The sequence below is a fragment of the Eumetopias jubatus genome, unplaced genomic scaffold, assembly GCF_037043125.1.
Source record: "Eumetopias jubatus isolate StellerSeaLion01/CBP00866 unplaced genomic scaffold, mEumJub1_p1.0 scaffold_8, whole genome shotgun sequence".
NCBI lineage: Eukaryota > Metazoa > Chordata > Mammalia > Carnivora > Otariidae > Eumetopias > Eumetopias jubatus.
The window spans coordinates 85360016-85383876 of record NW_028274814.1 but is presented as its reverse complement, the minus strand read 5'-3'; the positions used below and the strand labels follow the sequence as shown (position 1 = coordinate 85383876).

General features: G+C 47.0%; 1 protein-coding gene across 12 annotated transcripts in view; it reads left to right on the top strand.

Annotated features, from left to right (window-relative positions):
* Positions 1-23347, top strand: part of R3HDM2 (R3H domain containing 2) — a 157539-nt gene extending 134192 nt beyond the window's left edge. For 8 of the 12 annotated variants that reach the window (XM_028110770.2, XM_028110767.2, XM_028110776.2 and 5 more), the window contains 13 exons: positions 2251-2483; positions 4387-4553; positions 8415-8516; positions 10465-10707; positions 11184-11310; positions 11542-11702; positions 12178-12332; positions 13475-13575; positions 18745-18914; positions 19545-19692; positions 21000-21097; positions 21432-21516; positions 22318-23347. In XM_028110770.2, the coding sequence (XP_027966571.1) occupies positions 2251-2483; positions 4387-4553; positions 8415-8516; positions 10465-10707; positions 11184-11310; positions 11542-11702; positions 12178-12332; positions 13475-13575; positions 18745-18914; positions 19545-19692; positions 21000-21097; positions 21432-21516; positions 22318-22658 (2131 nt within the window). In that variant the 3' untranslated portion in view covers positions 22659-23347. The remainder of the gene's footprint in view (positions 1-2250; positions 2484-4386; positions 4554-8414; positions 8517-10464; positions 10708-11183; positions 11311-11541; positions 11703-12177; positions 12333-13474; positions 13576-18744; positions 18915-19544; positions 19693-20999; positions 21098-21431; positions 21517-22317) is intronic. The other 4 variants (XM_028110777.2, XM_028110774.2, XM_088025251.1 and 1 more) reach the window with 2 other exon arrangements.
* Positions 23348-23861: the final 514 nt, after the last annotated feature.

Here is a 23861-nt window from a genome sequence, read left to right as displayed (position 1 = left end):
AGGCCTGCCTACCCACTCCCCAGACCCAATAAACTGACCTTTTTCACAAGCATAAATCTCCTTGTGAAAGCTGAGTCAACTTTGATTTTATAGGAGTATAAAGTGTGAATTTTCTCTGTCCTGTACCCCCATCTCTCCAACACACATACATACCCCAGTCCAGTGCTTAGAACTGAGTCTCGGAGCTTTCCCTAGTTGCTATATGTTTAGTGAAGTGGAAAGATATGGCTAGAGATTAGGTTTAGTTGTAGAGAAGGAAAATTGATCTCTTTCCTGGCCAAGACTCAACTTAGATTATCTAACTCTTGGGGGTATAGTGTACTAACTGAGGTTAGATCATCAGACTAGCCACATTTTCAACACTTGGGCCATCACTGTCTTGGGGGAACCTAATGAGTACAGAAGGAGTACAGAAGCACTGCTACTTTGGCTCAAGCTTCCCAGGGTGTTTGGTTTAAAGTTGACTCATTCACTGTTTACCTCCGGTAGAAAGACAAAGTAAATGGCAAAACTGTCCTAATAGATAGTGCTGTGTTTGATTTAGGTGTAAAAGTCCATTAGGACTTGTAAAATTCAGGTTCTAATATCTAATGAGCAGCTTCATCCATTGCCACTGCTCTATCCTCTAACCCAGAAACAGACACATCTTTATTGAGTCCTCTCAGTAGACTTGCCTTTGGCCATTGAGTCAGAGCTCTTGGCTCTCACTTCAGGTCTGGTTCTGTTTCTGAAGAATCCCTGATTTACATTTCTTTCTTTGTTTCCCATTCCAGTTTTGACATTCCCAAGAGAGAGGGATAAGGTTTTAGGGAGACAGGAATATTTTCCAGTTCTCTTAACTATAGAGAGAGAAGCACTGAGGTTATATATACATCTACTTGGGATTCCGAGAAGAATTAGCTGTCCCTAACCAGCTCTTCTGATTTGTTTGTTTTTAGCCCATTGTGATTGGCTTGACTAAAAACTAAAATAGTGACCCTAGCTTTTATTTTGCCCATTTTCCCTACAGTAACCTTTGGAGCAGATACTCTCCAATAAAGGAAGGTATTTTCTTTAACGTTACCCTTGTAAGAAAACTACCTTTCTTTATTAGAATAACTCCAAGCCTAGTATCTTTGAAGCTAAGGGGATTGGGATGGGGTTTTCTATTTGCTTTAGGCGGGATGGTGGTGAAAATGAGGGAGCCCAAGCTACTATGATTTTTGCTCACCTGCATCCCAGTATATATACCAAAATCTTTGTAATTGTTGTCATTTAGTTTCTTTAGGTGAGTAGTTGTTGGGGGTGGGAGATACGAAAGGAGAATTCCTGGTTCTTGGTTGCTTATTGATTAAGAAGCAGTAAGGGCTCATTAAGACATAGGGGTTTTAGGTCAACCCCATCTATCTTAAGTACAACTGTTTATAATCATTAGGCAGTAATTACAGCATCAGGATAACCCTGATGTTTCCAGAGCAAAATAAGAGAGAAGTCCCTTTCCTCAATAGTTTTGTGCTTTGCCTAGGGCGATAGGGTTGTTAATATGGCGGCATTTAGGCACAGCCAGCCCCCTGCTCCTTGCCATCCTGGGTCCCAAGGGCATATTTGCTTGATCATGTTGAAGATTGTAGCCCTTAGAGACCCTGAAACCGGTTGTTCCCAGATACCAACGCAGAATTTCCATGAACAGGTTGGCTCAATTTCAGACTGTCAGACTGAGTTTTCCAGAGTGCCCCATTAATCTACTGTACTCCTCTTCCCACCTCTGGAAAAGTGGTACCTCTGCTGGCTTTGACACATGTTATGTGGAAGACCTATTATATTTATCCATGTCTTGGCTACCCCTGCCTTCCCACAATAGTAACTTCTAGGAGTCCTTTTGTTTTAAGAACTCCTAGAAGAGGGTGGTACCCCTCTGCTCCCCACTATCTCCTGCATGTGTGGGATCCCTGCGGGGGCAGGGGAAATGACCACAGCCAATCTCAGCATCATGTATATGGTTTCCCGGCCACCTCTGGTCTGATGTATTGAATTAGTTGCCACTGCACTGTCTTCCAGATTTGCCTCTGTGTTCCTTGTTACTGTACTGGATCTTGTTCTGTCTGCTCTCAGCAAGTCTTGGTTGGCCAGCCAACTAACAAGAAATCAGTGTCCATCCTCCTCCCAACCGTCACCCCTTCTTTGTTATTGAAAGAATAGAAATGAACTCTCTCCTAGCTCTTCTGCCGAAGTGGTAGGTGGGGGGTGCTCTGACCACTGTGGTCTCTGCAGGGGGAACCGTGAGGGGCTGAGCCGAACCTCAAGCAGCCGCCAGAGCAGCACAGACAGCGAACTCAAATCCCTGGAGCCACGGCCGTGGAGCAGCACAGACTCTGACGGCTCTGTCCGAAGCATGCGGCCCCCTGTCACCAAAGCCAGCAGCTTCAGTGGCATCTCTATCCTCACCCGAGGGGACAGCATCGGGAGCAGTAAAGGTGGCAGTGCAGGAAGGATCTCCAGGCCAGGTACTACAGCTTCTGTCCTTCAGTGTCATGCTCATCATTTCTTGCTTGTCTTCTGCAAAACGTCACTGATATTTACTTCTAACAAAACCTTGTCCCAGTATAGTGTCCTGGAAAACTAACATAGCCAGATGAGGAAAAATTTGATTTCTTGGATCCATTGTTCTTTTGAGTCCCCTCTCTGATTTTCTTTCAGACCTTCTTTTCTAATTGGAAATGAACAAACAAAAGATTGGGATTTATTTTATCTTATTTCTGAACAAGGTTAGGCATCCCTGTCAGCCCAAGTTCAAGTTATATACTAAGATAAGAATGATACTGCTTGCATTCTGTAACCTCTGAGACTGTAGAGGGTTGGTAGTGCAAAAGAAAGCCTTGGAGTTCAGCTGTTTATAATCACTTGGTAGCGACCAGTAAGCCAAAACTGCAAGAAATGCTATGGCTGCTTCTCTGGAGCCCAGTTACTGAGAAGGAGCCCTATGTTGTCACTGAGAAGGAGCCCTATGTTGCACGTGCCAGGCCTGTAACCACCGTTCAGCTCTTCTGATATGCTGTGTAATTTCTCCGTTATTCCTGTTGCGCTCTTAGCAAGGGGTACTTGGCTCCTTATACCAAGTGGGCCTCTATTTCACCCTCCTTCCGCCTCTAAAGAATTCTTGCCTCACATCCCAGAAGTTCTGTAGGTCTTGTCCTCAGAAGACCTCAGTAGTCGTGAAGATTTTGCCTCTGTTAGGTCTCTGCTGCCCTTCGGTGTTACCTCTTCTCTAACCCCACTGCCTCTGCCTTTATCTGGGCCTTTGTGTTCTTTTATTTATGATACTAGTCCCCAAGCTGGTTTCCCTGCTCCATCCTCAGCCCTTTTTAGAGCCAGTTTATCAATCCAGAACATAGATCTAATCATGTCAGTCCTCTCTTTAAAAATGTTCATGTTTCTGCATTCCCTGCATAATCTAATCCGAATGACTTAATGCAGCATTTCTTCCTGACCCCAGTTTGCTACTTCCGTCTTACTTGCAGATATCCTTCTTCCTCTTGCTCTCCAGCCATTGGTTGAATATGGTATTAACTTCATTCCCTCTTGGTCTGACAGGTCTTCTCTTCACCCTTTAAATCCATTTCTCCTCCCACTTCCTCTTTAAGTGAGTTACTGCTTCCTCAACCTTGCCACCATACAACTTAGTTCATATCACTGATGCATCCCTTATCCTTATCAGATAGACTGTAATCGCTCTGTGCATGTCCATCTCCTTTCTGAAGATCCTGTGCTACTTAATGGCAAGGACTGTGTTCTCTTCACCTTTGTGTTCTCGGTTCCTTATACAACGCCCGGCACATAGCAGATAGTTGATAAAAGTGTTTTATGTGAATGCGTGCATGGCTTGGAGAGGCTGGAAATGGGGAGAAGAGTTGGGTGACAGTTGTGCTTATGTGTGTGCACAGGCAAGTGCTGGGAGAGGCAAGGTTGCCTTCTCAGCAACTTTTATGAAATGCTTCAAGTTGGAAAGAAATCAGAGAGAAGATAGGTCTCTTAAGGGACTAGGAATCTGCACCTTCCCAGGAAGCAAACATTAATGTTTTCAGCTGTCTAGTCATGATGGACAGATTCTAGGCTCTTCAGAGGAAATGCCTTGGCAGCCTCACATTTCGTTCCATTCTGAAATCCAACATCAACGGGCAAGGTATTTACTGTCCCTGGGGAGGAGAAACCTGCTAAGATGAAGACTCTCATCAGCAGGGCAGCTGAAATGCATCTGTGCTCATGCATGGATCTTCGCAAGACAGTGGGGGAATGGACAGAAGGGAAGTGAGGAGAAGCAGCAGGGAAGGAGTAGAGCCCTGCATCTCCAAGGGTGGCATGATCGTGGCTGGTGCTTACAACTCTTGGTGGGTCTCCTCTTTGCCTTAGGTATGGCACTAGGTGCCCCAGAAGTGTGCAACCAGGTCACCTCATCCCAGTCCGTCCGGGGCCTTCTCCCTTGTACTGGCCAGCAGCAGCCACAGCAGCCGCAGCTTCCTGCTCTCCCACCCACGCCTCAGCAACAGCCACCCTTGAATAATCACATGATCTCACAGGTGAGTCACCACTCAGTGCCAGAGCCCCCTCTGCTCCGATTCAGGCGAGCTCTGGAAGTACAGTCATGTCTGTTGTGCTGTGGGTGGCAGGAAAGATCTGTTGGAGGCCTGCCATTCCCTCCTCCGTTTCTGGTTTGTAAGCTGTGGGAAGAGAGGCGTAAGGGCAAGGGTTTGGCCAAAGTGCACTTAGAGTCAGCCTGGGGGCTTTTTGGTTTCTGTTTCTTCTTCCTGAGAACTGCCGGTGGGATCTTTTACCCCATTCCACACTTCTGCTGTACCTCATCTCCCTCGGTGTCCTGTGTAATTAGTGAGGTGATTTTGTTCGCTGTGTCCATATATGGAGCTTGAAGAGATCACAGCTCCCACCATAACTGACTGTGTTCATGTGACTGTTGAGCCATAAACACATATTTATGAGTTGGGGTTTGAGGAAAGGAAATATGCTCAAGACCCCTGCCATACATATGCCATAAGGCACAAACCCCTCCATAGTTGTCTTTGTTTCCTGTGCCAGAAAAGAGCTCTTTCTCCTTGTGTTGCTGGACTGATAGAGGTTGATTCCAAGTAGGGTTTGGGTGAAGTTTTGTTTCTGTGGAGGTCATGCAAGTCATCAGCATCAGAATCAGTCCCTATTCTAAACTGGAACGTTAGCGTTCTAGGTTTAAGCCTCCTTAATACTCTGAGGAGAGCTGTGCTGAGGTCTTCAGTTACTCTTTTTTTCCATGAGTAGAGCTGCCCATGAGTGGAGCCCATCCTCTGTCCTGGAGTATCTCTGGTGGTGCTCTCTGCTAATCGGGAAGCCCACATCTGCACTCTGCTGCTGCAGTTTTTCTCATTTCAGCTCCCAGGCTCCCTCACCTCTGTGCTCTGTTAGTGCAGCTTGGCCTCAGATCTGTCTCTTCTGTAGGTAACACAAGCAAATCACAGACGCTCATTCCCCAGGAACTGGAAACTGGACTGGAAAGAGCCCAGGGTGGCCCAGTACTACCCCATTCTGATATTGTGATGATCTGGGACACCCTGCTTTGTGTTTTAATGTAACCTACATGCAGATCATTCCAGGCCTTTATCTTGGCCCCTAAATCAGTTTCTCTGTAGTCCTGACTTTTGTTCTGGTTCTACCACCATCTACCTCATTAAGTCCCATTCTTACCAGCTTACCTTGCTCCATACTGAAGTGTGACATGTGTATGTGCTTTCCCTGATGGGTCTTCATTCAGACCTATAAACAAGACCTTGTTTTGAACGCCTCTCTCTCTCTGGCTATCTCTACTGTGTTTCTGTGCGTGCCTCACTTGTCTGTGGTCCCAGTATTTGTTTGCATTTTCTAGGATGTGTGTAATTTAATGTAGTCTTGCTCCCTTTTCTCCTTCTTGGTCTTCATCTGTCTCCTCCTTCCATCCATATCTAGAAACAGACAACAAGAGTAGGAGGAGAATAAAGAGATAATGAGAATAACCATTTGGGGCTGAAAGAATTTTAGAGTGTCTGGGTGACTGGCCCTAAATCCCAAACTTTTACTCATTCTGGCCCTGCTTCTGGATCACGAGGGTCAGTGGGTAGGTCATGGGTATTGACTGATCTTCTGCAGGATGTCCAGTCCTAGGTTAGGACCTATAGATTGGAGACAGGGGAGCATTATTCGTTACAGAGATTCTGTTCCCTCAGAAATTTGTAGCAAGAGGGATTTGCAACAGGCCTGGGGACAATGATGGCTAAACTATGCTAAACTTTCCCTTCTTGGCAGGCTTCTGATGGCAGAGCAGACCTCACTGTCATGTGTCAGTAGAACACATGAAACCAGTGGGTGAGGCTGAGGATTAAAGGACCAGTGGCTACCTTTTGCCCTATTTACCTAAGGTGGCGTGGACCTCTTGAGGCGGAGCCCTCTGGGAGTCTAGTTAGGCAGCCAGGAGCCAGTGATCTGAAGAATTCACCAGCAGGTGGCAGTCAAAGCCCTCAGGGCCAGTCTTTGGCTTCCCCATGGTTTTTCCAAAGTTCCCTAGCCCTGGAGTTTGAGATTCTCTGAGAACTGTAGCTGAGGATAGTGGTGGAAGAACTTAAAAATAGCACGGAGACACCTACTTTTACCACTACCCTTCCTCAGTCAGAAGAGGCCTAAGAGAAGAGCATCATTTCTTCCCCCTTTTTCCTCAGAACTCACAAATGTGAAGAAACAGGCAGCTATACCTATGGCCACCCCTCCGCCCCCAGAGGGTACAAGACCTGAAGCACAATAGATCCTCTCCCCAAGAGAAAGAAAAGAACTAGGATAATAGAAAATGGGTTGAAAACCTACCAGCGCAAGTAGCTCATGCTGAGCAGCCTGGGCAGCAGTTAGATTTGAAATGGCTCACAGACACGGGGTATGCCAAGAGAGCTGGGAGTTTATCACGGGTGCTGCAACATCTCCCCCAGGTCACGCAGTGGATTCTCAGTAACTTTTTCCTGACCAAGATGACTTAGATTTTATTTAATCCAAGTAACAGGAGCATTCTCTTGTTTTGGAGGGCTCCTAATTCCCGGATTCTGCCTCCAGAACTATTAGTCCCCTTTATGAAAGGGTCTCCCCAGAGGTATATGCCGAGAGGTGATATTGCTACCTTGGGCCCCCATACTTCTAAATTTGAAAGGAGGGAGGAGAATCATACAAACAAAAACATGTTTGTATAATTCTGTTTAACTTCTTCCTTCGCCTGCTCCCTGCTGTCAGAGTGGAGTAGAAAGAATACATGTGAGGCAGAGCTAGGTTCCCATCCCAGCTCAGCTGCATTAGCTGTGTGCTCCTGCACGTGTGATTGAATTCCTCTGAGCCTTACTATCCTAACCACAAATACAAGTTATCACCTCTCCCTATGGATTATTGTGAGTCTGTAATGAGATATGTATGTAAATGAGACGATGTATATAGATGGTATTCCCACCCCCCTTCCTAGCCTCTCCCCTTTCTCCCACCCCATCTACCACCAGGGGCTATGGCTGGAGCACCAGTTCTCCAGGAGAGGTGATTGAAATGGCTGGAGGAGAAGAAGAGAGAGAAAAAAGAACTTCCCATTAGTTGCTTTAGAACACATCATGTTCCTCATAAACAAATCTTCCTGCTTGAGGCTAGTGGAGGGACTGAAGGAACAAAAGCTACAGTGAAGCTATTTATATATATATTTTTGAAGCTATTTATATTTTATTCCAAATCCCTCCCTGTTTGCTTATGGGGGCATTTTCCTACTGCCCTCACAGCCTGGAGAAGCACAGAACAATCATGAAAGCAGGAGGAAGTAGCTGGAACCAGGTGTGAACTGGCGGTTTTTTCCTTCCCTACCCTTGGGAGGGAGACGATCCTTGTGAATGAGCACTTCCTCCAGGAGAGCTGTGGTGTGAAATCAGGAGCTTGGCTGGGAAAGCTGAGCCAGACCTTGGATAACCCCTCCTACAGAAGCAGGAATCCCTGCTCAAGTGGGCATTCAAGGAGGGGTACAATCATGCTCCCCAGGAATCGTGTGTTCAGAAAAAATGCTTTGGGAAAAGCTGTGTTTGGAATCAGGCTGCAGACACTGGCTCTGAGAGTCCTAAGATTGCTCACAACAGCTGCTGAGCTCTGAGTAGCTAACGGGGTGGAGTGTGCGCTGCCACGGGTCTCTCCTCATAGGAGAGATTGCTTATTTGTCAGAGATGCAGAAGCCGCAGCTATCTAGGGCTTGCTCTCCAGTCTGCTCAGCAGCCTTGCTATTCATGTGACATTTTTTTTTTATGATTAACCTTGTTGTTCCTCCCCTTTCCCTCCCTGCCTCTGCTCCCCTCCCCCTGCCTCTCCCTCTACCTCCCTTTTTTCTTCCCTGTCCACATGCCTCTGCTGGTCCACAGCCAGTCCCGGCTCTGCAGCCCTCTCCGCAGCCTGTTCAGTTCTCTCCAGCCTCCTGTCCCCAAGTCCTTCTGCCAGTCTCTCCGCCCCAGCAGTACAACATGGTATAAACTCCGTTCCCCTTTTTGTCATGTCCATGTATGGCCTGTATCTGTGGTATGTCTGTGGGGTCCATCTGGGACAAAGCAGTTGCACTTTCTGGAAGGCCGTGTTAAAAGGTGTTTCTTCTTGAGCAAAGGGCTAGCACAGGCTGAGCTATAATAGTCCATTCTAGTGGCCTCGTCACAGGATTTCAGGCATCGAAAGATGCCTAAATATAAGAGAGGAACACTGAGTTCCCCTGAGTTTCAGGAGGGGGACAAAATTGGATGTTGGCTCTAACCTGGGCTCCTCATTGCTCCTCTATGTGCATCCTTCATCTCATCTCCTTTCTGGACATGTATGAACTCCCAGAACCCAGTTTATCCTGTATAGGATGGTTTTCTATAATTTCCTTCAAAGATAAAAACACAATTGCAGATTTCTCTGCCATTACTGGTAAAAACTTAAAATGTTCCTCATCTTACTGTGTTATTTTATATAAAAAACAGCCATTTCCATAGAACATGCTGTTTCAATTGTTTGTACCCTGACTACAAATCCTGTGAAGACCTGATTTACCTCATAGTTGATAACTCCTATCATGGTTATGAGAGCCCTGGTTGTGTGTGTGTGTGAATCACATGGTCTGATTTTTCACTGGAATCCCCTCTTTCCTTCCAACTCTCATCTCCATTCTGAAAAGCTCTGGAATGTGGACCTCAAAATAATCTGCAGTCCAGTCCTCTTGTCATCTATTCCTGCCCACTAAGGTAGCAAAACAGCTAACTTGAAGATCAGATTCCTGAAAATTAAGTGAAACCACAGGAAAGAAACAAGTCTTTGTTTCTACTAGTTTGTTTTTCATAAGAAGTACTGCTCTAGCATGTGTGTGTGCCTGTGTGCGCGCGTGGACGCGCGTGTGTGTGTGAGAGAGAGAGAGAGAGAATGTGTGTGTGTGTGTGGGAGAGAGAGAGAGAGAATTACCATCCAGGAAGCAGAAGGAACGGGGAAGCTAACAAATTCTGACCTATCATCATATAAGTGAGAGGCGGAACACCATGCATCCCTCTTGCTGCTTAGAGAAGAGAGCTGAGAGAGGAGGCAATTACAGACTAGCCTGTCAGTCTCCTTGCCCTCCAGCTCAGCCACTCAGCCTGGCCTCCTTTCAGAGGTGAGAATTGGAAGTGGTTCATGAAGGGCAGGAGAACTCTAGGCAAGTGTCAGAGAACAGAGGTGGAAATGACCTCGAGAGGAGGGTTAAAGGGGATAAGCAGCAGGGGGGGAAGCCCACCGTCCTTCCGCTACATAGGCAGAGCTGGGGAGCCTCATGAACCTAGCCATCCCTCGTCCACTCAAGGTGTTATCTAGGTCCTTTATTATAAAAACAGGATCTATGGCAACATAGAGCCTTTTGTATGGTTGGAGACATGAGGAAAACAGGAAATGGAGAAGGACTTACAATCTTTTTTTTTTTTTTTAGCCCTAATTAGTTTGTCCTGTCTTTATATATACAGAAAGTTGTGTTGTTGCTCCCATCTCTCCAAGGCTAATTCTGATAGAGGTCGTAGTCACAGTGGCCATTGTTATCTCATATGTGGTGAGGAGTCTGATTCTGGAGTTAGGCTTCAAAAACCTGTTCAGTTAATAGCAATTTTTTTTAAGTTTTATTTTTAAATATCCCTACACCCCATGTGGGGCTCGAACTCACAACCTTGAGATCAAGAGTCACATGCTCCAGAGACTGAGCCAGTCAGGCGCCCGTAGTTCACAGCAGTTTAAAACACCACATGATAGAGGCTTAGGGCTAAAAAGTGCCTCCCAGGGAATGGAGGCAGGAGTATCCCAAATTGGTGTAAGTAAAGAAGGCTGTAGAGAGGGTTGCTATTTCTGTCTATCTGTCTTTGTGTTGAAGCCAGATACAGGGGGCTTGATATGACCTGAGTCCTCAAGTCTCCCTTGCTGTCTCAACAGGCAGATGACCTCAGCAACCCCTTTGGACAAATGAGCCTTAGTCGCCAAGGTTCTACTGAAGCAGCTGACCCATCCTCAGCTCTGTTCCAGCCCCCACTTATCTCCCAGCATCCTCAGCAGACTAGCTTCATCATGGCTTCTACGGGACAGCCCCTCCCCACATCCAACTATTCCCCTTCTAGCCATGCGCCACCTACTCAGCAAGTCCTGCCGCCCCAGGGCTATATGCAGCCCCCTCAACAGGTGAGCAGCATGGGCTCCCAGCTTAAATCACTAATTCAATTTGTCCACTGTTATAATCCTCCTTTCTTCGTCTAGTTTAGATAGATCAGAGGAGATACCTGTCCCCATTTCCATTTCCCCACCTTGCACTTGAGAGTTGTCTTTCTAGTCAGAAGGTCATCCTCCTACATAACATAAATCATTCCTGTTCTGTTTCAGACTTGTATGTTAATGCTGCAGTTGCAGGTCCAGACATCTCTATTTACAGATTTCTGGCCTTTGACCCTGATTCATTTATTGATTTAAAGATTTATTTATTTGGGGGTGGTGAGGCAGAGGGAGAGAAAGAGTCTCAAGCAGACTCCTTGCCGAGCGCAGAGCCCGGCTCGGTTCGATCTCACAACCCTGAGATCATGACTTGAGCTGAAATCAAGAGGCGGGGATGTTGGGGTTGAATTTAAGGGAGCCTCTCACATATCTCTTTCCTCTCACCATAGATCCAGGTTTCTTACTATCCCCCTGGACAGTATCCTAACTCCAACCAGCAATATCGACCTCTCTCTCACCCGGTGGCCTATAGCCCCCAACGTGGTCAACAGCTGCCTCAGCCATCCCAGCAGCCTGGTAAGAGGAACTGCTGGGGTAGGGAGGCAGTAAATAGAGGAAGGGCAGAGACTTCCTTGTTTAAAAAAAAAAAAAAGAAAGGCACAGGAATGATTAGTTCCAAGAGGGACCCAGGATCTCCAGAAAAAGAAAAGGTAAAATAGACAGGAGAAGGAAAATTACTGAGAGAGTGTAACCTCCTAAACATTGTTGAGACCATGCTAATGTCTTCTCTGCCTTGCCTATCCCTAGGTTTACAGCCCATGATGCCTAACCAGCAGCAGGCGGCTTACCAAGGCATGATTGGGGTCCAGCAGCCACAGAACCAGGGCCTGCTCAGCAACCAGAGGAGCAGCATGGGGGGCCAGATGCAAGGCCTGGTGGTTCAGTACACTCCACTGCCTTCTTACCAAGTGGGTGCATTCTGCACTGGGAAAGATCACCCAGTCCTTGGGATGAGGAAAAGGAAGACAGTCTCCCACATCATCCAGTGTGACAACTCCAACACTAAAATACTGTTCACTTTCCCCCTAGAATTTGTGGGTGTTTTTCCTCTGAGAGAAAGCGCAGAGAGTCTGAGAAGATTGTCTTTATTTAAATTGTTTGGTCTTTATACAGCCGTGCAAATGAGTATGTGGCCCAGAAAAGTAGGATCTAAAGGAAGTCAGGCTCCTTTCTCTACATCAGATGCCCGAGGGAGGTGTTTGGAGAAGAGGGAAGTGCAGAAAGCTCTGTACACATTTTCTTTAGGCAGATGAGGAGAGTAGGAGGAGTCTCTACAGGTAGGGAAGGAAGTCAGTGTCCTGGTGTAGTGATGACTTATTTGGCCATTCTCTGGATGAGCTCATTGGGAGTACAAGTGGTCATTCTCTTCTTATCTCTACCCAGGTCCCAGTGGGTAATGACTCACAAAATGTGGTCCAGCCGCCTTTCCAGCAACCCATGCTGGTCCCTGCGAGCCAATCTGTGCAAGGGGGCCTCCCAGCAGGGGGCGTACCGGTGTACTACAGCGTGATCCCACCGGCTCAGCAGAACGGTACGAGGTGAGGACTCCCAGAGAGTCGGGGCACATCTCCCATAGACCTTCAGCAACTTTCCACTGACCTAAGGAAAGAAAGGCAGGGGTAAAGATTCCAGTGGTGCCCTAAAGCAGGTAGAATGTGAGGGAGTTCATTCTTCTTTTCTCCTTGTTGTTTTGACATTTGAATAAGAGCTCATTAGCAGAAAAAAATTCTTACTCTAGAGACAGAGGCTTTATGATGTCCCCAGTGTTTTGTTTTTCTTATCAGTGGGATTTAGAATTATGGGATAGAGACTGCTCATCATTAAAAGAAGCAATATATATATATATATATATACACATATATGTAAATTTTTCTATGTACCTGTTTATATCCATGGATGAATCTCAGATGGTCTATTTCTGTATGTCTATATATATATATATATATATATTAGTATATGTCATAGCTGATAGAATTTTAGAGGTAGAAGCCACCTTAGAAGTATTTAGTCCACTTCCCTTGTTTTATTTTTCTCCCTCTTATAAATGAGAAAATTCCAGCTAGGGAGATTAAGAAACTTACTCAAAGTCAACCAGCTAGTTAGAAGTAGAGCTGGAACTAGAAGTCAACTCTGGACCTACTTGTATGTATTTCTGTGTTGCTCGCAGTATGTATGTTTACTTCTCTTTTTGTGTGTATGTCTCCATGTTATCTTGAGTATTGCGGGGGGATTCCCCCTTTGTCTTTAGGTAACTCTGTTTGCCATTGTGTAAATATCCTAAATCAGACATCTCCTTAGTTCTGTTTTACCCATCTCTCTCTGGCACTGTGTGCCTGTTTCTGGCACTTCGTGTTTCTCAGTGTGTGTGTGTGTGTGTGTGTGTGCGCGCGCACGCATGTGTATGTGTCTGGTGTTTCCACACTGTTGGGATGAGCCTTTGTCACTAACATTCCATCTGTAGCACTGATTAGCAGCTTCCTAATTGAAAGATGATCAAGTACAAATATATATAATTAACTTTGAACTGATGAGTGATTTTAGAAATTGCATGGCAAATTGGTCTGGGAATGACTGGCTGCTGCCTCTGCTTCCCACGGGGAGGCCCGGCAAGCAGCAGCTGTTTGCCAGGAGCTGTACTCCTCCCTCTCCCACTTTAACACTACTCTTCTCCATCCCCCAGCCCTTCTGTGGGGTTTCTGCAACCTCCCGGCTCTGAGCAGTACCAGATGCCTCAGTCTCCCTCTCCCTGCAGTCCACCACAGATGCCACAGCAGTACTCAGGTAAGAGGATAAAGAATTGGGAGGTGTTGGGTACCAGCAAGAGCAAACACTGCTGAAGGATTTGTGCTCTAGAGCTGGGAACGACAAGAGAGTTCAGGGATTGGCTCTGTCCCCAGCTGTAACACCACCGCAAGGAAAGACCAGAGTTCTGACTGGTATTTTCCAGGGGTGCTGAAGTTGACCTGTTGAGAGGTGAGGCTGGTTGGCCTATCTCCATCCCTGGGAAGCCACATCCTTGATTGGGTTCCTTGTTTTCTTTCTTTCTTATTTTTTTTTCCTCCCTGTATCCAGCATTACACTCACCACTCACATGCCTTTGAGACATGAAGTGCTTACCTCTGTCTCCAGTACTCATTCTTCCTATAGACAGCTTTACTTTTCTGTTGGGAGTGTGAGGGAGGCTGATAAAATGCTTTTTAAGTCATATCTTAGATTTGTTTGGCAGTTTTTCATATGTGCTCACATACATTGTGTCATTTTAATTCTCAGCACAACTCTGTGAAAACAAGATATAAGACTCAAAGAGGATAAATGACTTGCCTGAGGTCACGATCCTAGACCTTGAACTTGGGTCTTTTGCCTTTTCATAACCCATCCTGCACCCTCAATATCACACTACCAACAGGTCTCTGTACTCTATTCCTTTCCCTCCAGTGGGAAATAAATGGCTATCATGTTCAATAGCTAAAGGCTTTCTTTGAAGGGGCAGCTGTCCCATGAATAGGCTGATGCCATGCAGTCTCTCACTTTCTGCCTTTGCCAAATTCCTGGCAAATTCTCCCAACACACCAAGTACAGCTACCCTTGTTTGTTGCCCTTTCACCTCACCCTGGCACAGCATTACACTGCAGCTAAAGCAACTTCGGGGGGCTTCTCCAGTGGGGGACGTCTTAATGCAGTCTCCAGCCATCCCCATTTCCCTCTGTTGTGGGAATATCAGAGTGCCCTCTTCTGGTGAGAGGGAAATATTTTGACAGTTTTCCCCATTTTAGAAATAAGATTTTCACCTAGGAGTTTTTGCACTCTGTGTTAGATGCTGTGGAATGGATTCCAGAATTAATCTTGCTCATAAGACATGATCAGTTCTTACCTTCAAGGAGCAATGACTTCTCCCTTCATCTAGACCAAACATGCCTCTCTCACAGGCTGAGAGGTTTTAAATTCAACAGCCTTTACCCTTTATTACATTACTGGTCTCTCTAGCTGTTTCTCCTAGTGTCCGCCAGGGACACTTGACCTTGAAATTCCCAGCGGGATATGGAAATTGTAGAAACCAGCTCCAAGAACCGCTGTAGCCTCTGGTGGTTCTTGCTCCTGCAGGGCATTTTTTTCTCTTGTTTGTTAAAACAAGTGTGTGCATATACATATGGGTATACTTGTATGTGCATTTTTATGTGAATCCTTAGTGGTATCTCAGTATATGTATTGGGTCTCTGTGGTTGTATCGCTTCATCTTCAAGTACAAGGTCTTAGAAACAAAGCAAGTGAGAAGAATTTTTCACTACCTACTCTGGACTTAGTGCTAGGTTAAGCAAACTGGAACAGCTGTTGTTCTGAACGTTGGCAGCACTGGAGGTCTGGCCTGGGATTAGAAGGAGGTCATCTGTGCTCTTCCCAAATCAATAGTAATGGAGGAAGCCCTCTTCATCATCTAGTTCCCTTACTTCTTTGGAATTTCCTGTTATATGTCTTTTCTTTCAAGCTTCCCTGATTGATTGATTCTAGACTTCTCTGACTGATCCCTTGTACTCTTCCTAGGTGATGGGACCCTATGTTCCAGCTGTGTCACCTAAGAGACCGTATTCACCATATCATTGATTTTAAAAGTCTTCAGTCTCTGCTCATGGGAATATAAGAGGAGCTGGAAGGAAAAAAACAAGTGCTGCTTCTTCCTTTCCAGTTTGCCCTTTATTGGGAAGAGAGAAAGCCAGCATAGCCCACAAGGGCTGCTATGTCACCTTCAGAGGACAGTCACCCGCCCTTCTTCCATGTAGCAACATGGTCACTTTTCCAAAAATAAAGGCAGGGATTAAGATTGGCTGTTCCTGGAACAACTGTTCTGGCTTATTAATACATTTTTGTAGTTGTCCATTTTACCCCTAGGCCTAGACCTAAATTCCTCCATTGTGGTATTAGACAGCACTATAACCCCAGGAAACACTTTTCTTCCCACTAAAATGATGGCCCACGGGTCCCTTGAGGTTACTCCAGAAGCACTTGTCTGGGGAAGATGCACACAGACGTGAAATGTCAGTGATACATATACACAGACTCCCAACTCACTGTGACACAGCACCATGGCCAGAGTGAGGTATATACAGAAATAGCCTCTCACACTTACTGGCTCATTTTGTAGCTGAGGGGATTTCAAAGCTGAAACGAACACTTTTCTCTCCCACTCTGTAAGGATACTTCTTTCCTTCACCAAAAAAGGGGAAAAACACTAAGATACTGTTAGATTGTTTCCTGTAATATAGGAAAGATGATTGTTGATATTATTTCTCTGGACATTCCTTTCCATAGATTGGGTTCCTGGTGGTAAGGAAGAAGCCTTATCAGTCTTCTACCTTAGTGATTTAAAAATAAAAAAAACCTAAACAAAAACCAATTCTGCTAGACATAAATGTCATCTGTTTGTATTTATGCGGTTTGCTCTGCCCAATCGACCTTTCTGCCCAGGTTTAATGATGCCACTTAAAAAGCCATTCACACGTTCCCCTCTCCTTTCAGAGCTTTCAGGCTGAAATTGATTTCCTTATTCAACCCTCCTCTCCCCCTTCCCACTTCAACCCAGGCCCCTTTCCCCAACCTGATTATATGGAAGTGCTGTCCCTGGGTAGTGGGGTGGTTTTTCTCTTCTCTCCTCTTTTCTTTCTTTCTTTTTTTTTTTATTGCCACGTCCATTAAGAAGTAGTGACAGTTTAGCTGTTAACGGATGCCACCTGCTTTTGGCTTGAGGAAGAGAAGCATAAAAATCAGCTCATCAGCATAGTGCTCTGTGTCCCAGCTGAGTGAAGGAACAATGCGCCAGGCCAGGGGGGAGGGCTCAGTGTAGGGAGGACCAAGGCTGGGATTGAAAACCCTGGCTTTGTTTTTGTCAGGATCAGAGAAAATAATATGAGGACTTTGTTCTCTTTCCCCCTCCCCTTGAGCCCTCTAATAGCTCCTTATGGCTACATGTTGGTATTAGAAAGAGCTTCCACCGTTTTCCTTATGCCCACACTCTTCACACTCACATGTCCCCCCCCCCATCCTTTCCTGGCCTGAGGCACTAGGCTCAGATTATGAGCTGCCTTCTAGAAAGCTGTAGATTTGATTATTTTTGCGTTGGCCCCCTCAGGTAGCAATGAGGTGTTTGAATAAGGTCAATTGCAATTTTGTTGGAAGAGGATGTTGGAGCAGGTGGGGCTCTTTGGATGGGGAAAGAAAATGCCCAGAGCAGCTCTAGTAAGGGGGGAGTTGTTAAATGTATGACACTCCACAGCTCTTCGATTTTCTGGTGGCCCTTCCACAAGCCGTGCTGACGAATACCCTGTCCCCTATGGCAGAGGATGGGGAGAGGCGAGCCTGTCGCTCTGAGTATTTGTGTTCTCTGATTAGATGGACCCCAGAGGGTGGGGGCCACAAATTGACTGGAGAATAGGGTACGACAGATGCTGTGTCTCCCAAGCTGCCCTCTGAGGCCTCCTGCTGCTGCTTTTCCTTCCCTTTGACCGGTGCTACCTGAGAAAAGCAGTCACGCTCACTTCCCAGCATGACCGGTGCCCAGGGCAGAGGCTGCAGCATTTCCTGTCCCAGGAAGCAGTGTGACGGCGGCAGCCAGTGGTAACCTCAGAGCACCGAGCCGTGACAATGGCAGCACTGCGGCAGGTTTTCGCACTAGCCACCCCCAGTCCCGTTTCTCTCCCGCCACACACACACACGGACTCAGCCTGTCCCTCAACGGAGATCTAGCCTGAGAGGTCAGGAGCAAACGCTCAGGCTGGACAGTCCCCGTGGGGAAGCAGGGCTCCTGTCCATCCCTCCCAGCGGGGACTGTCGTTCAGACTGCTTTTCCCTGATCCCTTACCTTGCCTTTCACTATGAGGAAGATTCAGGACTTAATGTTCTTCCACATTGAGCTCTTCACTTCCCCCAGCCTATGAGAGGGTAAGGCTACCCATGGTTGTTTGTGCTAAAACCTCAGGCTCACATCAGTCACCTGAACCTGTCAGCGAAACCTTCAGAGAGTCTGACCCTCCCACTCGATTCCCGCCATCATGGCTCTAATTCATAACCTCCTCATTCTTTTTTCTGTGGCTTTCCAATTCGTGTTTCTGCCTCCAGTCCCTCCCTCTCTTCAGCCATTTTACATCTGGCCACTTGAATTAGCTCTCTGAAGTTCTGTTCCCAACACCTACAGGATAAAGGCCCTTACAAGAACGTGCTTCAAACTCTGACACCAGCTGTTTGCTTAATGTGTGACTCCCTGATAGACTGTCCATCCCGTAAGGGCAAGGACCACTTTTGTTTGTTGTACACCCAGTGCCCAGCATAGGAACTGGCACCTAGTAAATGTTCAATAAATGTTGACTAAATGAATGAACATATCTCCCACTTCCCCTACACAACCCCTGTGCCTCAGCACCTTGAATTATTTGTCATTTCCTGAATGTGACATACAGCTCTGTGCCATTCCCAATTCAAGTGCTTCCTGGCCTGGCTTAGGGAAGCTGTGTGCATCCATCTCCAGAGCAACCAGAGATCGCTGACCTATCTGCAGCCATTACCAGAAAAGCCTGCACGTGCCTATGGCCCTGGCCCAAGCCCCAGGCTGGGACCTGTACCATGCCCAGACAGTTAAGCAATCTGACCTGGGCATTTGGTAATATCGGATTTTGACAAATGGAGTAGTTTTCTGCCAAGCATATGAGGCACCCCTTACCAGGTCAAGGCCACGAGAGCATTGGCATCTGGGACCCATGTCTCTTCCACTCAAACTTTCACTTGGTTTGGGGAGAGGGGAGTCGAACACTAAATCAGCAACTATCTCAGATTCCTGGCAAGACACAGTTTAAGTGACCCTGAGGCGAGTGGGTAGATTGCTTACTGGCTTTCACACTCAGGGTTAGTTGGAAGGTCAAAATATAGTCTAAATTCACAACTAATCCCTTTCTTCCTGCCACTCAGGAGTGTCACCTTCTGGACCAGGTGTGGTGGTCATGCAGCTGAATGTCCCTAATGGACCCCAGCCCCCCCAGAACCCATCCATGGTCCAGTGGAGTCACTGTAAATATTACAGCATGGACCAGCGTGGGCAGAAACCTGGAGACCTATACAATCCTGACAGTAGCCCCCAGGTGAGTCCTGCAGCCCAACATTATCTTGGCAAGGAGGAGACCAGATTTTTCTCGGGGAATAATCTTTGCCATTGACTGAGCAGCCTCTTCTACTTGTCTTTCCATGGGCACTCTTCAGGGGGGAATCATAAGAAATAGAGGAGAGTATCTGCTTTCAAGGAACCTAAGATCTAAGGGACACATACTTGGAAATGCCAAGAGAATACTTAAAACACTATGTCAAAAAGTGGATGTTAAAATAATACAAATTGGGGCACCTGGGTAACTCAGTCCATTAAGCGTCCGACTCTTGATTTGGGCTCAGGTCATGATCTCAGGATCGTGGGGCTCTGAGCTCAGCAGGGAGTCTGCCTTGAGATTCTAAACTTCTCTCCCTGTCCTTCTCCCTCTGCTCCTCCCCACCCCCACCCCCCGCTCACTCTGTCTCTCTCTAAAGTAAATCTTTTAACTAAATACATTAATTAATACAAATTAATTAGGGACTAAGGGGGCTGTTGGAAGGAGCAGTCCAACTTTGACAGAGTTCTGCAAGAGAAGTTTTCTGAGCGAGGTGAATTTTAAGCCAAGCCATAGGAATATCCAGAGGGTCATGTTTGGTGTACATATGATGTGTGCTCCTCTCTCCAACAGGCCAACACTCAGATGAGCAGCAGCCCCGTCACATCTCCTACCCAGTCTCCAGCACCCTCTCCTGTCACCAGCCTCAGCAGTGTCTGCACAGGACTCAGTCCCCTTCCTGTCCTCACACAGTTCCCCAGGCCTGGGGGTCCAGCACAGGGTAAGGGGTTAGATTAGAGCTGGCTGCTGCCCTTCACAGCCCATTCCCAAGTGCGAAGATCCAGATGGTAGCAACCGGCAGGAAACCAGTGTGGCTGGTCATCCAGCTCTTGGAGCCAACTCTTCCTTTAATATCCCTGTTTAGGTCAAGGACACCTGCCCCTCTTTAGTGCTGCCCATAGTCAGCTTACTGCAGACCTCCTTTACATATTTAGTATTTACTACCAAGTCTACAAGGTAGGGGACTATGAGCCCAGAAAAGAAACTTTCTAACGAACCTAAGAGTTTAACTCATCAGGACTGAGTCTGAGGGCTGAGACTATGGGGCTGTGTCAGAAACACTGTAGTTTTAGAAGAGAGAACGCTGGAGTTGGATTGAAAGACTTGGGTTCAAGTTCATGTTCTACCACTAATTAGCTTTGTGATGTTGAGCATGTTACTTAACCTTGGAACCAGGCCTCAGTCCTAATCTATAAAATGGGATTAATCACATATAAGATGGAAATAATCTTATCTGTTTCTGCCTTGGCTGTCACAAGCAGTATTAAAAATCAGATGAGAATATGGTTTAAAAACTTTAAAGTGCTCTGAAATCTAACATTTATCAACAATAAAGTAACATTTATGGTGCTTACTGTGTACAGAGCATTACTATAAGTGCTTTGTGTGTCTTGTATTCACTCAACCTTCAACACTGATGAAGAGAAAATGTACCCAACCTCTCATTTCCAGTAACAGAGCCAGGATTTGAACCTAGGCTGTTTGGCTCTAAGCCTGTGCTCTTATCCACTCACTGTATTGCCACTCAACAGGAGTTCGAAATTTGAGCCCTGGGTTTGGGGTAGGAGAATCTATATAAGAAATTAGGGGAACCGGGCTGGCTCAGTCGGTAGAGCATGTGACTCTTGATCTCAGGGTTGTGAGCTCAAGCTCCATGTTGGGCATACAGATTACTTAAAAAGAAAGAGAGAGAGGGAGGGAGGGAAGGAGGGAAGGAAGGAAGGAAGGAAATGAATGAATGAAAAACATTCATAAGCATCTGTAGGTTTCCTCCAGGGCCTTTCATCTGCAGTGGACAGAGCCCTTCTTCAAGGGTGAGGGAACCTAAAAGCCCCATTTGCCTGAGATACTTAGGCTGAGAGCCAGGGGGTTTAGGAAGAGAGACAACTTTTCAATCAGTCACATGGACACTCCTATCATAGAAAAAGTGGGAAAAGTATGCATTGTTGTCATCTATCTCCAGAGCCCCCATAAAAGTCATATCATGAAGTTCTAACTCCCAGAAAGCCATCTGTTCTTCCTCCCTAGGTGATGGGCGCTACTCCCTCTTGGGCCAGCCATTACAGTACAATCTGTCTATCTGCCCTCCCTTGCTCCATGGCCAGTCAACTTACACGGTACACCAGGTAAGGGTGCCCACCAACAGACCCCTCTTCTCATCCAGGCCCCTATCTCTGAGCCATCCACCTCAACCAGTGGGGTGGACAGGGGAGATAGCACAGTGAGAATGAACAAAGTGGGAGGGGCCTTACCCCTCTCCCATACTCATTCTTCCCACCTGACCCCAGTGCCAAGGGGGAAGGACTCTGTTTCTCAGTGGCCACTCTGGCCAGTCTGCCTGCCTGGTGGGGCAGGATTCTCAGGGTTGGGTGCTGCTCCTTAATCTTTCAGACAGACATTAGGATGCAAGGGAGTCAATGTTGTTTACCTGGGATGAGAGTTATCTTTCAAATGTTGAAGGGACAGAGTGGATTGAAGCATGGAAACCGGAGCAAGAGACAAGCACTCAAATCTGCCTCCACTGACCTGGGGACAACAGATGTCGGTGAGTGACAGAATGCTGAATCCCCAAGAGAAGGTGCTCACCCCTCCAGCCTGCATTACCAGCCCAGGAGGAGTGGGAAAAGCCAGCTTAGGGTGGGGAGTAGAAATAGGACCCTTCTGTACTCAAGAGCAAGGAGAAACTGGAGAATTGAAGCGTCTCAGTCCTCCTTATCAGGCCATTTCAGGTCCTGGGAAAGGTGATGGGGAAAACTGAGTATAACACAGTGGCAGGGGTTGCTGAGCCCATTAACAGGAGAGTCTTAAGAGAGTGGTCCTGACCCTAATCTAGGATGTCGGCCTTGGTAGTCTTCCTAGTCCTTTAGGAGAAGCTCTACAAGAGAATATGGGGGAGTAACCCCCCTGCAGGCCTTCCCCTCTAAGCATACAAGATCTCTTAGGTTACCCTCACCTGGAGTGGTTTGCTAAACAAGGAAAGTCAGGGAAATGGACTTCCCTAGATGAGAAGGAAGAGGGACCTCTGGGAAGGGGACGACTGTGGGATATATTTCAGATTGGGCTACTGACTTGGCACAAGAACTGAGTGTAGGTCTCCAGATCTGAAGAAATCTGAGATTCTGACCCCCAGTTTCTTCTTGGTCTAAGAGAAGAAAAAGGTTTTTTTTTGTTTCTCCTAGCTGCCTAGATGGTGGGGTGTTGCATTGATTTGGGGAAGGAGGAATGGGCCAAGTGGGCAAGGCCAGGCTTTTGAGGACGCCGTCTATAGACTTGGGTCAGCTGCAGACTTCTCTGCTGGCCGCTTGCTAGTCCTCTCACAACCATGTCCTCTCTCCTCCCCTTCCAGTCCTGGGCCGGGTGCTGGAGGTGACAGATCTCCCTGAGGGCATCACTCGGACCGAGGCGGACAAACTCTTCACTCAGCTTGCCATGTCTGGCGCCAAGATCCAATGGCTCAAGGATGCTCAGGGGCTGCCTGGCGGGGGCGGGGGGGACAACGGTGGGACTGCTGAGAACGGCCGCCATGCGGACCTCGCTGCCTTGTACACCATCGTGGCTGTGTTTCCCAGCCCCCTGGCTGCCCAGAATGCCTCTCTTCGCCTCAACAACTCTGTGAGTCGCTTCAAACTTCGAGTGGCAAAAAAGAACTATGACCTGAGGATCCTGGAGCGAGCCAGCTCCCAATAAACGGAGGAGGGGAAGGGACCGGCACAGTAGGGGTGGGGGCAGGGTGGAGGGGGTCGAGGGATCCTGACAGATCACGGACAGAGGCAGAAAGGAAGGTGACAGACACTGAACTGGAGCCTGAGACAGTGGGGATGAAGATGGAACAGACACACTGGCACTGGACTCCTCCTCGCTCCCCTGCCACGGGTCCCCTCTTTTTCCCCTGGTTGGCCCCCCTTGCTTCCCTCTCCTTCCCATCCTCTTCTGTTATTTTTTATCTCTTCTCCCACCATGAAATTAATTTTTTTCATATTTTTTTGGTCAGGTAGAATTGGGAGGGTCCCACACTCCCCTCTTCGATCTCCTTACCATCCCAAGCTCCCTTTTCATTTCTAGTCTTTATGAATATATTTATATGGACAGAATTAAGAAAAGCAAAATTGATTTCCCCTTTCTCTCACTTCTCCCATCTTGTCTCCCCAAACCCCAAAGAGTGAAAACTTGGGCCTCCCCCCACGTCCCAGAACACTTGTATATTGTTTGTTTGAGGTTCGTGCGGCAGTAACAGACAGTATTTAATTGCACATACAGATGTTTGCTGGGTATATTCACTGTAAATTTTATTTAATCTGATTTTTTGTTTGTTTGGGGGTTACTTGGGGGGAGGTTGATTTTGTTTTTAAATATAAAAAAAAAAATCTGTCACTGGACGTCAGTCCCTGTTTCTCTGTTGCTGCCCTGGTATGGGTGGGGGTTGGAGGTCCTGGGTAGGTACAGTCCCACAGCTGTTGAAGGGATCTCATGTGGGTTGGGATGGCTTTCCCTAGCATATGCACACATACCTTCCTAACACTATTCCCTCATCCCATTCTCCTCCCTGCGCATAATATTCGGACAGGTGGCTGGGTGTCCAGTGGGACCTTTGTTCTGGGCTCTCCCAACTCCCAACTCCCAATAAGTGTGGTTTCATCAAGCACATCCGTTTTCAACTCCAGACCTCTGAGTCCTTATTAGTAAAATAAGAGACTTGGACTAACTAGCTCACCTCTGAGGTTCCTTTCACTATGTTAATTCTGTGATACTCATTTAGGGTCCTCATGGCTGTCTGGGGGTGAGTGAGGTCCAAAACTGGGTTGAGATGGTGGCCTCATACGTGTCCAGAATCCGATCTTCTGAAAATGTTTCAGGGCTGGAGGACTTGGGCCCGTCTTTACTACAAAAGCC